Source organism: Ylistrum balloti, unplaced genomic scaffold (genome assembly GCF_031769215.1).
Source record: "Ylistrum balloti isolate Yb309-2 unplaced genomic scaffold, AGI_CSIRO_Ybal_v1 Utg369808, whole genome shotgun sequence".
NCBI classification, from domain to species: domain Eukaryota; kingdom Metazoa; phylum Mollusca; class Bivalvia; order Pectinida; family Pectinidae; genus Ylistrum; species Ylistrum balloti.
Genome location: NW_026781982.1, coordinates 2,493,160 through 2,513,406, shown reverse-complemented (window position 1 = coordinate 2,513,406; position 20,247 = coordinate 2,493,160). Strand labels below are relative to the sequence as shown.

Genomic DNA, 20,247 nt, shown 5'->3' with positions numbered 1-20,247 from the left:
TTGTAACCAGTACTGGGATGTTGTAACCAGTACTAGGATGTTGTAACCAGTACTAGGATGTTGTAATCAGTGCTGGGAGGTTTTAATCAGTACTAGGATGTTGTAACCAGTACTGGGAGGTTGTAATCAGTACTAGGATGTTGTAACCAGTACTGGGATGTTGTAATCAGTACTAGGTGTTGTAATCAGTACTGGGATATTGTAATCAGTACTAGGTGTTGTAATCAGTACTGGGATGTTGTAATCAGTACTAGGTGTTGTAATCAGTACTGGGAGGTTGTAATCAGTACTGGGATGCTGTAACCAGTACTGGGATGTTGTAATCAGTACTGGGGTGTTGTAACCAGTACTGGGAGGTTGTAACCAGTACTGGGGTGTTGTAACCAGTACTGGGAGGTTGTAACCAGCACTGGGATGTTGTAACCAGTACTGGGAGGTTGTAACCAGTACTGGGAGGTTGTAACCAGTACTTGGAGGTTGTAATCAGTACTGGGAGGTTGTAACCAGTACTGGGATGTTGTAATCAGTACTGGGAGGTTGTAACCAGCACTGGGATGTTGTACTCGGTACTGAGGTGTTGTGGTATGGGAGACAGGGCAAAACTCCCGATACTCCAGGGACCACCACATCTGTCACATCATAGGATAGCAACCGTAGGATACATCAGACTCATTCAAATACTGAACTGCTTCCAAATAACACTAATGGGCAATATGAAACTGGATAGGGCAAATTCGTTGAAGCGTGTAATGTTGAATTGATCAAGTCTGAATACCAAATAAAGTCTGTGTAATATATTATTGTGATTATTTCCTTTACTTGCAATATCCCTGCAGTGTTGGCAGTTCATGAGCTGGGAATACACAACATAATCAGGTTATATTGTAGTAATGGAATGGTAAATATCGTCCTATAAATAGGAACCATCCCTGATTCTATAAAGTCTACCACATTAGTTGCCTCTTTAGATAGCATCGCATAATATACAAGGGACTCTAGATTGGACGTCTTTTACCAACATGTTACTTGATCTTATTCTTTGCATGTGCAATATCCATACAGCAGAAACCTCCTCCACTTCTGCCTTAGGTCCACATTAGTCGCCTCATGCTGTCAGGCTATATATCTAAATCTTGATGTCTCCATTGTTATTTAGATACATTGGAGAAACAATCTTTGTCTCGTATAAGAGCATGAACAGAATTTCACGAGCCATGTTTAAATAACATGGGTTACTCAATCGATGAAGATTCTTTTTACAGCAGAACCTGTATAATCCGGATATCCGGGATACCGACTCTAGCACGGGTGATTAAAGAGACCTTTCAGCCTTCTCTATTTTTTCGTTTTTGTTTTTTTTTTGTCACAGACGCCATAGGTTAGCGTACATTTTCGAGCCTACTGACCCATCTACAGGGCGTTCAAAATGACGTGTCATTGCGTTTCGCAATTTCGAAATTTTCACGTGTTCCCTGTATAAGCTTTTTCTATTTGGAGAAGCTCCGAAGGATCCCTGAAGGATTCCAAAGGTTTTATATCTATTTCCCTACGTTACGAACACCGTATTATTGTATGTCTGTCATTGTTCCATGTGGTGAAGCAGATACGTGAGTCAAAATCAATAGTCTTTACCATACGTACTCCTTAACATATACTGTCTGTTCACGATCCCTGATAATGGGTAGTTTTTTTAAATAAACGACAAATACAATTACACCGTCAAGCCATGCATTGTTGTATTCTCGACGGACGCTGAAATATTTAAAATCGTATACTTTACGTGGACATATAATCATATTATATTGTTATTGAGATACGGGTCAAATGCATCAATTTTTTTTTATAAGTTACGATCATGAAAAAAATGTCGAGCATTGTCAAATATCTGCAAAACATTTACACATGAAATGTTTTCTTTGAATACATTGAACACATCGACAACTATGAGGAGTTCAAATCTACTATTTGTGTTTTTACAGGAACATTAAAAAAATGGCAGATAAGAAGGATTTATTGGCAGAAGCAAAGAGCTTCTGTGATGGGCTCTCAAACGTGTTCATGCTTAAGAAACGTGATGCCCAGACACGCCACCTATTGGAGAAAGCAAAAACACTGGTGGAGGCCCTGATGGCAGAAAACCAAAAATCATCAGGCACAAAGTCCACTCCTCCAAGGCAGGCCCGTGGGTCAGGGGGCATGGGTCAACTTTGGACGAAGTTAGAGGAGCTGAAACGCGAAAATGAACTCCTGAAGAAAGGTAAGAGTCAAGATGACAGGGGGACTTCCGGTTCTATTACCAAGACACAGGGTCCTGGCGAGGTTATTATTGCAGAGCTTCATAAGTCGAAGCATGATAATGAGATTCTCCGCAACCGGAACGAGAAACTTGAGTCGACGGTCCGCGAGATGGAGGCAGTGGCTGCTAGCGTTCAGGACGAGTATAAGAGGTCAAAGGTTGCACTGGAGACAACACAGAAATCCATGGAAACCATTCTCAAAGAGTATCGACTCATGGAAGACAGCCTGAAGACGGCCAAAACGGAAAACGATACTTTAAAACAAAGGCAAGTTGGAAATTACATGAGAAATCAAAACACGTTTTCTTCTAAAAAACGTCCACTTTATGACCTTCTTTGTAAAGCTATGTCTGTCATTTCTGGGTAAAACCTCGATCACAATAAACCATGAGTCAGTATTCACGATAATATACTGTATTTAATGACCGATACGAAGGAACTATACAAATGTATTGCTTTTTTTAGACTTCACGGAAAGTTGATTATTCGGATTTGTCCTTGATATGACCTTCATTAAATAATTAACAATTTTCCCATTTATTATGCACGAACTTGTTTACTTTATAGAGTGACACAAAGTGTGAAACCATTGCCAACCAGTCCGAAACCATTGCCACCAAAACCAGTTGCAAAGCCAATACCAAAAGCTCGTAGCATGAGTCAGGGTAACGTGGAAACTATTGACCGATGCCGTTCCGGGGGACGGCTCCAGACTGAAACATTGAGCGAACGCTGTCGTCCTAGCAACGTGGCCATGCTGTACACGAGCTTGGAAAGCCAAGAGTGGGTGGACGCTAAGGAGGCACTAGAAGATGACTATGACTTTGAAGAGGAGAACATAATCCAGTTCCTGTGTACCATCCTCATGGTAATAGCTTGGTCGTCGCTTTTTTTTGTATACAGTTGGTCGTTATATACAGTTGGTCGTTATAACAGATGGTCGTTATATACAGTTGGTCGTTATAACAGTTGGTCGTTATATACAGATGGTCGTTATATACAGGTGGTCGTTATATACAGATGGTATTAATACACAGTTGGTCGTTATAACAGATGGTCGTTATATACGGGTGGTCGTTATATACAGTTGGTCGTTATAACAGTTGGTCGTTATATACAGTTGATCGTTATAACAGTAGCTCGTTATCTAGTTATATACATAAGATTATATGTAACATATTATAAACGGTATAACTATTCCTAGTTGTCCGTTATGAACAAGAAATCCTTATTTACAGTGGGCTGTTATATATCAAAAATAGTTTTACAATTAAAATTTACATTTTAAATCAGTTTTCTAGTAATTTTTCGAGGGTTTCTAAGTCGACATTTCTTTAGTCCATATTTTGCTGTAGTTTACTCGATAATTTCAGTCTGAATTCAGATTATGTTGACATGCCTGTACTTTCTCGAAGCTTTTACTGACAAAAATATATTGTAGCAGTACATTCATTAGACTTCCGACTAGATAATTGCTACATTTATGCACTTTTCACTCTATTGTAAGAATCAAATAATATGGTGTACGTCTGACTCACACGTATAATATTTTAGGAAGCTTTCAAAACCTGCAAAGAAGTGCACGAGACATTGAAGGCCACGATAGCGGAGCTCCTTAAGAAGCCGACCCTTGCCGTAAGTAGTCCTCCTCCTATGCAGCCGTTATTTACTTTTTTCTATAACTATACATGATTTTATAAATACACATACAGTTGGTTTTATCTTTTCAACCAGTAAGTGCAAATAGTACAAAGAGGGATATAGAATTATAGCTCTGTATGACATTGTTATGGCGAAGGATAGATACCACTACCGTGTGACCCTGTATGACATTGTTATGGCGAAGGATTGATACCACTACCGTATGGCCCTGTATGACATTGTTATGATGAAGGACTGATACAACTACTGTGTAACCCTGTTAACATTGTCATGACGAAGGACTGATACCACTACCGTGTGACCCTGTATGACATTGTCATGACGAAGGACTGATACCACTACCGTATGGCCCTGTATGACATTGTTATGACGAACGACTGATACCACTACCGTGTGACCCTGTATGACATTGTTTTGACGAAAGACTGATACCACAACCGTGTGACCCTGTATGACATTGTCATGACGAAGAACTGATACCACTTCCGTATGGTTCTGTATGACATTGTTATGACGAAAGACTGATACCACTACCGTGTGACCCTGTATGACATTGTTATGATGAAGGATTGATACCACTACCGTGTGACCCTGTATGACATTGTTATGATGAAGGATTGATACCACTACCGTGTGACCCTGTATGACATTGTTATGACGAAAGACTGATACCACTACCGTGTGACCCTGTATGACGAAGGACTGATACCACTACCGTGTGACCCTGTATGACATTGTTATGACGAAAGACTGATACCACTACCGTATGGCCCTGTATGACATTGTTATGACGAAAGACTGATACCACTACCGTGTGACCCTGTATGACATTGTTATGACGAAAGACTGATACCACTACCGTATGGCCCTATATGATATTGTTATGACGAAAGACTGATACCACTACCGTATGGCCCTATATGACATTGTTATTACGAAAGACTGATACCACTACCGTATGGCCCTATATGACATTGTTATGACGAAAGACTGATACCACTACCGTATGGCCCTATATGACATTGTTATTACGAAAGACTGATACCACTACCGTGTGAACCTATGTGACGTTATTGATTGACAATTAAGACTGAAGTGTTTCCTTATGTGATAGTATTATTGTGGAAGTGATGATTGCTTTTACATTGCCGCAATAGGTATCGAACCCGGTATCTCTGGCCTGCTACCCTTCCACTCTATATATTCAATTGATGAGGAATTGTTTCTGGAAACAAGATATCACCATGGCTACGGTTGGATCATTAAGACTTCCGTGTTCCCCTTGTCACCAATTTTACGTTGTTGATAGTCAAAGATAAGGATTGTTAACTACGTTTTGGTACTGTTACTATGTGAAAGATAAAAGATCGTATTTGTCCTTTTCAGGTTAGCTTAGATTTTGGTGGTGAGATCAACTATCGGTACAAACTACCAGAGAGTCTAACGGACGGTGTGGGGCAACAACTCCGACAGCATTTTGATGAAGTGGAGACCGAGACCATTGTCAACGTAAGTCTTTAACCTCTAACCTGCATAATTCTGATCTATGATCCATAACCTTTGATCTTGTGAGCTGGGATATGACATCATCTCAGAGTCATGTTTGGTACACATTGAGTGATATTGATTTACCTTTGACCTTGACCTTTTAACCAGACAATGACCCCTGGGTATTTACTGACGCTATTTTCAACCAATCCTGTCACATATCAGTTGGTGTTAGATTCCTACGTGTCCTGTTAAATAGAATTACCTTAGATCTATCTTCTAGTTTTACTTAGGGACGTAATAACAATTCAATTAAGCTCTAAGCATTTTACTTTGATATGTAGAAACTCCTTCCTCGAATCAAATAACATTTTAAATACTGATACGGTAGATAACTGCTGTATGACAGTTGTGAGCAGTTCAATATAACATTTCCGTGAAGTATATCTTTCACAGTTTTTTTTGTCAGAGTTTGGATTATTTTTCACTCTAACTTATACCCTCTATATGGCAAATGGATGAGAATCGTTCACCTTGGATTGGAGAAATTCTATCCTTTAAACTGCTTGGCAAATGGACATGAATCTTTCACCTTTGACTGGAGGACTCTTAACCTTTGACCTTCCTAGATGGCAAATGATAAATAACAACTGTAAATGTTACCGATCATCTATTTATCGTAATGTTTTTTCTTTTTCAGATTATGTCAAAGAAACTCGCCAAAGATTACAGAAATTTCGCGGAGAACAACTGTCTTCAGCACAAGTCAATTTATAAATATATGCACGCATGCGCTAAGGTAACGTGGCAGATGGTGGTGCAACAGCCGCAAATGCATCTTACAGTGGATGACAAAAAATTCGATGATGACAAACATAAACTTTGGTGGTCATGTGACCAAAAGAGCGCGAACAACGTGGACTTCTTCATATGGCCAGGGTTATACGACTATAAGAATGGCATTTTACTTGTAAAGGGATGTGTATATGCCAGCTGATGATGAAAAACACATATGTGCACACCAAGGGATGACGTGGCACACAAGTATTTCCGTGTGTACTTTAAATGATGATGGATTGAACCCGAATATGAGAGCAGACATAATTGAGTGTTTTTATACGAGATCAAAGAAAGCGAGACGAGATTCTGTGAACACATCGCCAAGAAATATGGGTTGTGTTGTAACGGTTGTGATTTTGTATACTGTATAGCAGAATAATGTGTCACTTTTCGTGCCAACCCTGAAATCAAAGTAAGCATTATTGACAGCAGTAATTGTGTGGTCTTCGTTGTACAATTAAATTTCAAGGTAACAGCAGCTCTGTATACCGACACACACTTTTATATCGACACTCACTGTTTCTATAAATACAGCTTTGTTAACTTTATTTCAGATCAAGCACAACTCATATCTCGCGCAGTGTGACGTAATTAATTATTGCTTTACCACGAGATCATTGGCGGAACACCTTCTATTGTAATACATGTAACGTCATCAAGGAAAGCTCACACTCAAAAACAAATCTTAACAGATAGGACAAGTGTTCGGTACATAAGAAATTGAAATCACTGGTCTTTTCCCCGAGCAATCTGGACATTATAAAAAGTGTAGGACATCACCTTTATCACAGCTAAAAATAGATTTTATAAAGCACATTGGTAAATATTTAGTCGCTCATTTATATATTGATGTAATTGCGTTATCACAAACAATTTGGCATTAAAATGTCTATAGAGTCATGGATTAACACAAAATACTATGTTATTGAGAATTGAGTATGTACTTATGATTACTTAGTTTATTGGTTCGTTTCACATTCTTGTTGTCTTAAGTAACAAGGGGGTCCGAAAATGAAACCAGTGATATCGAAAAGCGAAACATTTAATGACATAAAAATAATTTTAATGTCAGTTAAACGGAATAGTAACTTTGATCTTGGTTAGTGACGTCACTTAGGATTACACAACACACACTCTCCATTTCTTCTACTTCACAAGTATTTGATATGTATGGTTTATGACATGGCTACGTTAATCTTCATTCTGCTGTTTTCAGTATATTTAAACATATTGTGATTTGCGTGCAGTTTGAAAGGCCCTGTCTGCTAGACCAGATTCTTGTGAGAAGTCATGGAAAATCACAAAGTGGTTCAAAACAGACGCTTTTTGTGTGATGTAACAAATGAGAATATTTTACAAGTCGTGAAGCTTTGACCTTCTGTATGTTGACCAAGATATGATGGGAAATCATTTATGCATGTTTAAATTGCCTTATATACAGATATATTATATGTGTGTTTTTGAAATTCAATGTTGTAGTTTATCAAATTGTTTATTTCAACCGTAAGTTGGAAAAGTCATTGTGCTCGCACAAGTAAAACTGAAACCTATATTAGAAAGTGGCTTTCTGGACTCCTAGTAAATGGATTGCTTTTAAGAGACAATGATGTTTTACGGAATAAGTATTGATATGGCTTCACGTCAAGTGATACATCTGATGACGTCATTATTTTGTTCTTGGAGATGAGGAAAAATATTGTTAGCATGTTCTACATTTTGTCCATAAAGATCAATTTTGAAAAAGAGGATCATTTTGAAATATAAACATTTTATGTATAATACAGTATCCGTTGTTTCTGTTGTCGTTTCGTATCACTGTCGTGTACATGGTCCGGAGGAGACATATCACGATGCCGTTGTCATTTTGCAATAAATAATCTTTCGGTTATTTGAAATCATTTACAAGCAAAAGTAGAAATGTTTGTGTTGCTTGAAGCAGAGTTTCTATCCCTCTGTGAAGCTTTCACACGTGGTTCTGAGTAGCAGATCGTCAAAGATGTTTATAACCAAAGAGTTTCGCGACATATAACCCGGACATATCCTGTCTAAACCGGAAATTTAATGTTATTTATTTAGCATACTGATATCATACTTGGTGCATTGCTACTTATCCTCGGCATGGTCTCTGGCCAAGTGGTTGCAATTTCCGGTGTACATAAAAAACATCAACTATATTAACTTGAATTAGGTGTAAAATGTTTTCAGTACCTGCCCTATTTCGAACTCTACTGGACTAATTCGTCCTTTTTAAAAAGAAAGTATTCAATTTCAATATTCAATTATTTGCAATGAATATAAATAAGTTTCGTATTTTTATTTAAAAAGAAAAAAATACAGATTGATAAGAGTGGTTACATGTATGTACTGGCTTTTTTTTTTTACAAAATCTTCCGTGTTAGCACATTCACTATGTGCGATAAATACAAAGATCGTGCACACGTTTTTTTTATGAAAATATAACATATTATATATGTCGAACGTCTGAAAGTTCAACTCCTCTACAATTTCCACAACTTCTTACAATTGAAGACATTTGATACGTTTACTGGGATGATTACGATAATGTATTGATCAACAGACGGTATCGGTTTCGGAGAAACGAGAAGATGCATCGGTGTCCATTTCAATTTCGATGATATTGATTAGGAAGAAAATGGGCGGGGCTTTAGCAGCTTGCCAACATCTAAAAAAGAAAAATTAATTTGATATATTTACAAAAATACAAAATTATGCGTAATAAGACGAAAATATCATTACGAACAAACAAATAGTTTCAGTTTTCAATTCTTTTCACAAAAGAAATATGATAATATAAAATGCCCGAAGATATAGTGGGTTGACCAGGCATGTCTCTGATCGGTATACCACGGCGTTAGGGAAACAGATGGTGAACTGGTGACAGTGATTTTTTCCATAGACATTCAGTGCTGTGTCTCCATATGTAACTAGGAAATTATCATTATGAAATATTTCCTCGTAGGAAATAAAACTAGTGTTATGTGTACTTATTGAAAACATAAAAGTAAAGAAATCATAATGTTGCTGTTATTTCCGAGTAGTTTTTATCTTAATTACGCTTTTTCGAGGATTTTATCAAATACCTTGTAAATATAAAATATAGAAAAACAATGGGTCTTTTCATGACTTCAATGGAAATACATTTTTTGACCTCAAGCTTTTGATGAGACCGCAAACCATCGAAAAAGGCAATATTTTCAGTATGTATTAATTCTGATTGTCTACTGTGACGGATGCACTCAGAATTAATTTATTTCTTCTCCAAAATTAAATATTAATTAATAAAGTCATACCTCCCTGCTAATGACCAGCTGTGACCTTTGACCCTTTAATGTTGAACAATAACTAAATTATCATGTATAGAACGTGATGTAGCTATCAATGATACTATGGTGTGAATTGAATATGAGCTAAGGTTTCTAAAGGATGCACTGACCGACAAACGGACGAAAAGACAAATTGATTTCTATCTGAAGATAACACCATGCACCTTTAATCAATCTATGACAGTAATAATAGTTAAAATCGATATTGAACTATGATTTTAAACATAATTTATGAATTGTGTTCATTATGTTGGGATATTACCAGTTTTATTTCAGTTTTTTTTTCTTTTTGAGATGAAATATCGATTCTGGCACGTTTGTAACAGCTATGGAAAGAAAAGTAGAGGTAGAGTGTAGCTGACTTCTAAACTGACAAACATTGAAAGGTTTATAAATTCGCATTGAAAAATAAATAAATAAAACTTTTTCGTATACAACATATTCAATGATGTATAATAAAATTATAAAACTAAGAGAAGACAAAGAATTGTAAACACACGCTATTCAGAATCGTTAAGGCAAGAAATAGAAAAAGGCCATCAAACAACCATGCCAGTAGAGGGAACCTTCTACTATATATCAAACCAGTTTTGTTCGTGTCATTAAATACATCAGTTCAACAAACAAATGGCCGTTCATGTGTAGACTGTTCTATTTATAGTTTTCTGTACGATTTTAAAGGAAACCGCGAAAGACTACCTTATGTGAAAATCTTCATGTTAAGAGTTACCTCCCCTCCTCCGTATCACTTACATACAACGATGGTTTTAAAAAGTTTGATAGAAGAACGAAGAGTGAATATTTCCTTATCCAATCGGCCTGGATTATCTGTTGCTGGACATGCAACCTGAACACATACTATGATACAGAAACACCAAAAAATACCAACATGGCCACACGATCACAATCCAACCTCAAAATCAATTAAACTGAGGCAAGATGTGAATAAAAGAAAGATTTACACGGGGCACACCTGAAAAAGTACAAGGAGAATAAGACCAGGTGTTCCAGAAGAGTCAGCGTCTTCTACTTAACAGTCTTAAAGTTATATGTTACCTATCTTAGCACTATTTTCTGTAAGATACATGTAATCTTACTACGCACACCGATAACGCGATACTTGAGCGTACATGATACATTACTACGAAAGTCGCCTGTCATTGACATTTAACATCATATTTTTTTTATTCCTCTGTTTACCACTCATTTGATAACTACGGATATTAAACCTTTAAAGGGGAACTATTCGAGTTTAAAAAAAAATAATAATTGCTTAATGGAAAAATGTTAACTAAAGCTCGATGCAAAAAGTTTGCGTGGAAGTCTTGAAATGAGATTTGGGTTCTCTTTATCAATTTTATTTTGAAACTCTTTATTTTCGAAATCTTATTCCACCCCGAAAAAACAGTAAATTTTTAAAGTAATTTATTTTAGTTAAATTTTATCAAGTTTTGTATTCAGAGACAGAGTAATGTTAATATATCAATATCATTTCACTAGGAAGGGGGAATAACTCCACATATTATGCTATTTCCCGTAATAGGAGCCCGGGCGGGAGACCCGAAGTCTTCCACGAATACGTCTTGTTCTGACATTAGTTTTTTTCTGTAACTTTCTTGTGCCTTTGTTTGGTGTGAGTAGTCTGTTTGATTACGTTGTGTTAACATGTAATCTCCCTCGCACAAACATGTTACTGTCTACACATACATAAAGTCAAGCTAGATCAACTACAACACCTAATACTAAAGTGTTAAAACTTTACACTGCACAACCTAACAGTGCCTTTGTTACGCTTTACAGCATACTCCTAATACAGCCTTTTATAACTTGCCTTTGTTACAATGCTTTTAAAACTTACTGTATTTTAACCGCTGTACATGTTAACCTTTCCCAACACGACCCCATTTTTTTCAACCAACAACTTAGCGTGCTAACTTTCATATCATCCCTTTGTCACAACAAATTCATTCGTACATTGTAACATCTCCGTTCTTCCTCTACAACAGCTCAGTCGGTAGAACAACTTTACAGTCTATGGTGAAGATTCGAGGTGTGTGGTTTGATTCCTAATCGGGGCGGTTAGTATTTTTCAGGAGATTACGGACCTTACAGTACCGTCATATTTATGTTCTTCGGCTAACAACTTAACTCCAACGGCTGTTGATAGCATGCGGCGCACCTTCCGGATGTTTTTCAGTGATGTAGCCACCAGTTATTACCTACCAGGATATCCTGCCTTATATACTGGAGAGATAAACAAATGATCCTGTTTTCCATCAGGAGGTATTGACCTGGACTTTGAACTCCAGGGTAAATATAGTTGTTGGTGTAAACGACCTCTCATGACACGTTAATTCATCACCGCCTTACTTCATCTACCAATCAATCGATATCGTACTGTTCATTCTCGGTTCAGCGGTAATCACGGACACGAGACCAGTATCAGATATCACATCATTTTACTTTCTATATCAGAAGGGCTTCAAGTCCATCATGTTTGCAGGGATATCGAGTCCAACCTTAAAGTATGACCTTGTCATAAAAGGTCAGGTTAGCGATTTGATAAACACATCATTATTCTTGAAGACCGAGGTGCTGAAAACAAACGGTATTTTTCTCACAAAATTGGTTCCATGTGTGTGCTTTTAATGTCGATTTTACAGATTCAGTACCTGAAATACCAGGCCTGGATTTGTTAATACAAAGCACGATATGTACAGTAAACAATATCGAAAAGAAAGCTCGAGTAGATTTGATTTATTGTCGCTGGCCATGATTTATTAATGCTGGCTATTGTTGTGTTACATAGTGTACAATAAATGCCATGCGAGGATTGTGAACTGAAGTAGATTGCAGCTAAATATTATCGGGGTTCATTCAAGAGGACTGAAGAGGACCTCAGATATGGGGGACAACTCTGTGGTATCAGACACTGCGAAGTGGTATATAGTATGTCCCCGATAACGGTTAGTAGTCCCCAATAACAGTTAGTAGTCCCCGATAACAGTTAACGTATGCACAACTTCACAGTGACTGATACCATAGAGATGTCCCCGATAACACTTCGTTATTGGAAAACACTAACTGATATCGGGGATTACTAATTGTTATTGGGGACTAATAACTGTTATCGAGGACAACTAACTGATATCGGGGACTACAAACTGTTATCGGGGACTACAAACTTCTGTTATTGGGGACTACTAACTGTTATCGGGGACTACTAACTGTTATCGGGAACTACTAACTGTTATCGGGGACTACTAATTGTTATCGGGGACTACTAACTATTATCGGGAACCACTTACTGTTATTGGGGACTACCAACTGTTATCGAGGACCACTAACTGTTATCGGGGACTACTAACTGTTATCAGGGACTACTTACTGTTATCAGGGACTACTACCTGTTATCGGTGACTACTGTCTGTTATTGAGGACTACTAACTGTTATCGAGGACCACCTACTGTTATCGGATACTACCTACTGTTATCGGATACTACTGACTGTTATCGGGGACTACTAAGTGATATCGGGGGACTACTGACTGTTTTCTGGGACTACTTACTGTTTTTAGGGACTACTAACTGTTATCAGGGACTACTTACTGTTATCGGGGACTACTTACTGTTATCGGGGACTACTAACTATTATCGGGAACTACTAACTGTTATCGGGGACTACTAACTGATATCGGGGACTTCTTACTGTTAATGGGGACTTCTGACTGCTATCGGGGACTACGTACTGTTATTGGGGACTACTTACTGTTATTGGGGACTACTTACTGTTATCGGGAATACTTACTGCTTTCAGGGACTACAATCTGTTATCGGGGACTAATTACTGTTACTGGGGGTTACTAACTGTTATCGGGGACTACAAACTGTTATCGGGGACTACAAAGTTGTCGGGGACTACTAACTATGATATGTGAATAGTTACTGTTATTGGAGACTACTAACTGCTTTCTGGGACTACAAACTGTTATCGGGGACTACTAACTGTTATTGGGCACCACTTACTGTTATCGGAACCATTAACTGATATCGGAGACTACCAACTGTTATCTGGGAATACTAACTCTTATTGGGGATCACTAACTGTTATTGGGGACTTCTAACTTTACTTTGGGACTACTAACTGCTTTCGGGGACTACCTACTGTTATCGGGGACTACCAATTGTTATTTGGGACTACTAACTATTATCGGGGACTATTAACTGTTTTCGGGAACCACTAACTGATATCGGGGACTACTTACTGTTATCGGGGACTACCAACTATTTTTGGGAACCACTCACTGTTATCTCTCATCGCTGTCATTTAAAGGGGATGGAAAGCTCCTCGTATGTTAGAGGATTGTTAAACTGTATCATGAATACTTAATGCGTTTTATTTTCATTTCTTGTAGTTGTGATAGAAAAATAGCACGAGCAATATTATAATTACAACAACCAAATTACTAAAAAAGTAAATAATTCTGTTTAATATTCCTTGTTAAGTTCTACTGATCTACATATTTTACACATTTACACAGATAGCTTTCTGAATGAACGATAGAAATAAAAGGTTTCACGTTCCAACGAGATCCCCGAGACTAATTTAGGCTGGGCTATTGAAAGAAAATGTAGTAGTAATAAAACTAGCATATACGTTTTTTTATGTCTTTCTAAGCTTCCGATATCAAATGACTGATATGTGCTGTATTCACTGTTATTTTATCTTAATTTCGTTTCCTCTGTAGTGGATAGACATATTGAGCTGCAAGATGCAGTTGTATGAAAATATGATGTATTAAAAAAACATATGATGTATGTCAGGTTTTAAGAGTGTTACGGTTAACTTTTTTCCTGAGTGGACATTTTATAAATAAATTTCTTATCTCAAATTCTTTGCATTAACATTGACTCAACAGGTAGATCTCGAATCATATTTCATATTCTTTACTAAAGATTCTGCAGGCAGGACTTCAAATTATTGATTCCACAGGGAAAATTCCAAGCTGAATTCAGAATCCTTAAAAACGGTACGAGGAAGATATTTTCATTACGTTCGCTACATATGGTTTTTTTTTAATATAACCATAACAGATTTATCCTCTTTTTATATTGAAGTCATCCACATAGCCCAAATGGTCATCAGCAACACTTTGACTTTAGTGACAAACGGATGAAATATCAAACGACATTGGTATGACTGCACTTTACACACATTACTAATTGCATTTGCGTTCTCCAATAACAATGTGTTGTCTAGCCTGTTTCCATAGTTATGTCCGTTGGGCCCATTCGCGGATATTAATTAAGTTTAGACGTCAGCAAGGGTCAACCAAGACATGACACAGTCTGAAAAGTAATAAATATACTTCTTAAAACATCAGTAACACTAAAAACCTTTTATTCTTCATTGATTACCGGCAGGGGTCGCTGCAACTGTTGGTACTTCCGTGGCCTTTGATCGTTTGCATCCCTCAATCCTTTTCCCTGTGACATCCTCAGCTCAAACATCACAATCAGCTTGGAATTGGGAGGAACACAGAAGTCACGTATACTAGGGAAATCATCCTCTGGTGAATGTCCGTTCTCCTGTAAACCACCTTCATACAGTCTGCCTTTCCTTCCCGCTCCACATTTTTTAAAAATCGAAGTTTACTGCTATCACATTACGAACATAATAAGGCCTTATTGTATGTCGTCCATCAGTGCAAATGTCAAGCTATGTAGCCGTCTGCACAATCCGAGTCCAGCATCGTCTTTAAAACTCCAGGATAACAGCTAAGAATGGCTCAGAGCGCATCCTAAGTTGAAATATCATTTGACCCCTGACGTTGAAGTAACTTAGTGATATATACTGGAGTTTCACAGTCAACCATCAAAAGATAATCAAACCGAAAACATCACGACGATTTCTCAACACCAGGCTTAACGTCTCAAAGTTTTATTCATAGCTGCCGTTTTACTGTTATACAGCAAAATAAAAAATAAGATTCCCGTGGCAAATCATTGTTTTCGTCTTTTGTTACATCGGATTGTTTAATTTGACCTTTTGACGCAATTACACTTTTAAACATTGAACTTTAATCAATGCCAATTATTCTGAAAAAACTTGTAATGCCTCATTCCACGTAGCATTGTTAAAGCGTCAGAAATCTCTGATTTCTCGTGTAATTTCAGGAGCAGTTCATCGTAACTGGTTTAGTTTGTTAAGAAGAAGTTGGACAGATAAACGTTTGAGATCATTAACAATGTCAGTCCATAAAAAATTCAACAGTGGTTCTGACTCGAAATCGATATAACGAGAACGGAAGGATTTGCAGGAAGACCCTTTGAAAAGACTAGGTGTTCCGGCAGGATAAACATATTTTGTTTCGTCGAAAATACCAGCCGCATGATTTTCGGACAAATCAAATTCATAATCATTGTATCTACATGGGAACTAGATACTTAAAACAAAATAATCAGGCACAATGATCTAGTATCGAACACACACAAACACCTAGAGTATATATCGGTGAGATTGTAATGATAAACTTAAATGGCTCTATCTATCTGTATATCTCAAAACTTTTGTTGGAATTTTTTCCTTCACAAATATGTCAAAGAAATGTGATATGACTGTTATAGGAGCATGTCGCTGTTCTTAATGAAGATACAAATATGAACAAGCACCTGTTTATCACTTAAAGTACTTGAATTCGCATACATGGGTACAGTAACATTTAATTTCTCTCTATTTACACATTACGAAGATTTTAGCAATAATCACAAATAGGTCAATATCGAGCAATCTCTTTTGAGTACGAGAGATCTAGGAAATCTGGCACCAGAGATATCCATTGGCCATACAAACAATTAACATCACGGAGTCGCCAATACACCAGAACCACTACTGAACCAGCATGACCAATATACCACAACCATCACTGAACCAGCATGACCAATATACCAGAACCACTACTGAACCAGCATGACCAATATACCAGAACCACCACTGAACCAGCATGACCAATATACCAGAACCGCTACTGAACCAGCATGACCAATATACCAGAACCGCTACTGAACCAGCATGACCAATATACCAGAACCGCTACTGAACCAGCATGACCATTATACCAGAACCGCTACTGAACCAGCATGACCATTATACTACAACCATCACTGAACCAGCATGACCAATATACCACAACCACCACTGAACCAGCATGACCAATAAACCAGAACCATCAATGAACCAGCATGACCAATATACCAGAACCGCTACTGAACCAGCATGACCAATATACCAGAACCGCTACTGAACCAGCATGACCAATATACCAGAACCGCTACTGAACCAGCATGACCAATATACCAGAACCGCTACTGAACCAGCATGACCAATATACCAGAACCACCACTGAACCAGCATGACCAATATACCAGAACCACCACTGAACCAGCATGACCAATAAACCAGAACCACTACTATACCAGAACCAGAACCAGCATGACCAATATACCAGAACCACTACTGAACCAGCATGACCAATATACCACAACCACTACTGAACCAGCATGACCAATATACCAGAACCATCACTGAACCAGCATGACCAATATACCAGAACCACCACTGAACCAGCATGACCAATATACCAGAACCACCACTGAACCAGCATGACCAATATACCAGAACCGCTACTGAACCAGCATGACCAATATACCAGAACCGCTACTGAACCAGCATGACCAATATACCAGAACCGCTACTGAACCAGCATGACCATTATACTACAACCATCACTGAACCAGCATGACCAATATACCACAACCACCACTGAACCAGCATGACCAATATACCAGAACCACCACTGAACCAGCATGACCAATATACCAGAACCACCACTGAAACAGCATGACCAATATACCAGAACCATCACTGAACCAGCATGACCAACATACCAGAACCATCACTGAACCAGCATGACCAACATACCAGAACCATCACTGAACCAGCATGACCAATATACCACAACCATCACTGAACCAGCATGACCAATATACCACAACCACCACTGAACCAGCATGACCAATATACCAGAACCACCACTTAACCAGCATGGCCAATACACCAGAACCACTTCTGAACCAGCATGACCAATATACCAGAACCATCACTGAACCAGCATGACCAATATACCACAACCATCACTGAACCAGCATGACCAATATACCAGAACCACCACTGAACCAGCATGACCAACATACCAGAACCATCACTGAACCAGCATGACCAACATACCACAACCATCACTGAACCAGCATGACCAACATACCACAACCATCACTGAACCAGCATGACCAATATACCAGAACCACTACTGAACCAGCATGACCAATATACCAGAACCGCTACTGAACCAGCATGACCAATATACCAGAACCGCTACTGAACCAGCATGACCATTATACTACAACCATCACTGAACCAGCATGACCAATATACCACAACCACCACTGAACCAGCATGACCAATATACCAGAACCACCACTGAACCAGCATGACCAATATACCAGAACCACCACTGAACCAGCATGACCAATATACCAGAACCATCACTGAACCAGCATGACCAACATACCAGAACCATCACTGAACCAGCATGACCAACATACCAGAACCATCACTGAACCAGCATGACCAATATACCACAACCATCACTGAACCAGCATGACCAATATACCACAACCACCACTGAACCAGCATGACCAATATACCAGAACCACCACTTAACCAGCATGACCAATACACCAGAACCACTTCTGAACCAGCATGACCAATATACCAGAACCATCACTGAACCAGCATGACCAATATACCACAACCATCACTGAACCAGCATGACCAATATACCAGAACCACCACTGAACCAGCATGACCAACATACCAGAACCATCACTGAACCAGCATGACCAACATACCACAACCATCACTGAACCAGCATGACCAATATACCACAACCATCACTGAACCAGCATGACCAATATACCAGAACCACCACTGAACCAGCATGACCAATATACCAGAACCATCACTGAACCAGCATGACCAACATACCAGAACCATCACTGAACCAGCATGACCAACATACCACAACCATCACTGAACCAGCATGGCCAATACACCAGAACCACTTCTGAACCAGCATGACCAATATACCAGAACCGCTACTGAACCAGCATGACCATTATACTACAACCATCACTGAACCAGCATGACCAATATACCACAACCACCACTGAACCAGCATGACCAATATACCACAACCATCATTGAACCAGCATGATCAATATACCACAACCACTACTGAACCAGCATGACCAATATACCACAACCACTACTGAACCTGCATGACCAATATACCAGAACCACAACTAAACCAACATGACCAATATACCACAACAATCACTGAACCAGCATGACCAATATACCACAACCACTACTGAACCAGCATGACCAATATACCACAACCATCATTGAACCAGCATGATCAATATACCACAACCACTACTGAACCAGCATGACCAATATACCACAACCACCACTGAACCAGCATGACCAATAAACCAGAACCATCAATGAACCAGCATGACCAATATACCACAACCACTACTGAACCAGCATGACCAATATACCACAACCACTACTGAACCTGCATGACCAATATACCAGAACCACTACTAAACCAACATGACCAATATACCACAACAATCACTGAACCAGCATGACCAATATACCAGAACCACTAATGAACCAGCATGACCAATATACCACAACCATCACTGAACCAGCATGACCAATATACCAGAACCTCCACTGAACCAGCATGACCAATATACAGAATGGTTAGACACTATAACTATACGACACTGAATGGTTAGACACAATAACTATACGACACTGAATGGGTACACACTATAACTATAAGACACTGATAGTTAGACACTATAAATATACGACACTGAATGGTTAGACACTATAACTATACAACACTGAATGGTTAGACACTATAAATATACGACACTGAATAGGTAGACACTATAAAAACACGACACTGAATGGTTGGACACTATAAATATACAACACTGAATGGTAAGACACTACAACTATACAACACAGAATAGTTAGACACTATAACTATACGACACTGAATAGTTAGACACTATAAATATACGACACTGAATAGGTAGACACTATAAAAACACGACACTGAATGGTTGGACACTATAACTGTACGACACTGAATGGTTAAACACTATACTATACAACACTGAATAGTGAGACACTATAAATATACGACACTGAATAGTTAGACACTATAAAAATACGACACTGAATGGTTGGACACTATAACTATACGACACTGAATGGTTAGACACTATAACTATACAACACTGAATGGTTAGACACTATAAATAGTTAGACACTATAAATATACAACACTGAATGGTTAGACACTATAAATATACAACACTGAATGGTAAGACACTACAACTATACAACACAGAATGGTTAGACACTATAACTATACGACGCTGAATGGTTAGACACTATAACTATAAGACACTAA

General features: G+C 38.3%; 1 protein-coding gene across 1 annotated transcript; it reads left to right on the top strand.

Moving 5' to 3' along the window:
- Positions 1-1,992: 1,992 nt before the first annotated feature.
- On the top strand, positions 1,993-6,444 carry LOC132544708 (uncharacterized). The gene is made up of 5 exons (XM_060208348.1): positions 1,993-2,568; positions 2,962-3,165; positions 3,852-3,932; positions 5,346-5,468; positions 6,148-6,444. The coding sequence occupies exons 1-5, from the start codon at positions 1,993-1,995 to the stop codon at positions 6,442-6,444; spliced, it is 1,281 nt and encodes a 426-aa protein (XP_060064331.1).
- The last annotated feature ends 13,803 nt before the right edge of the window (positions 6,445-20,247 follow it).

Bases quoted from the DNA above. Each gene is read 5' to 3' on its own strand.
- LOC132544708 (XM_060208348.1), top strand. From the start codon at position 1,993: ATGGCAGATAAGAAGGATTTATTGGCAGAAGCAAAGAGCTTCTGTGAT. The intron at 3,933-5,345 runs GTAAGTAGTCCT...TGTCCTTTTCAG, and splicing joins TTAAGAAGCCGACCCTTGCC to GTTAGCTTAGATTTTGGTGG. The intron at 5,469-6,147 runs GTAAGTCTTTAA...TTTCTTTTTCAG, and splicing joins AGACCGAGACCATTGTCAAC to ATTATGTCAAAGAAACTCGC.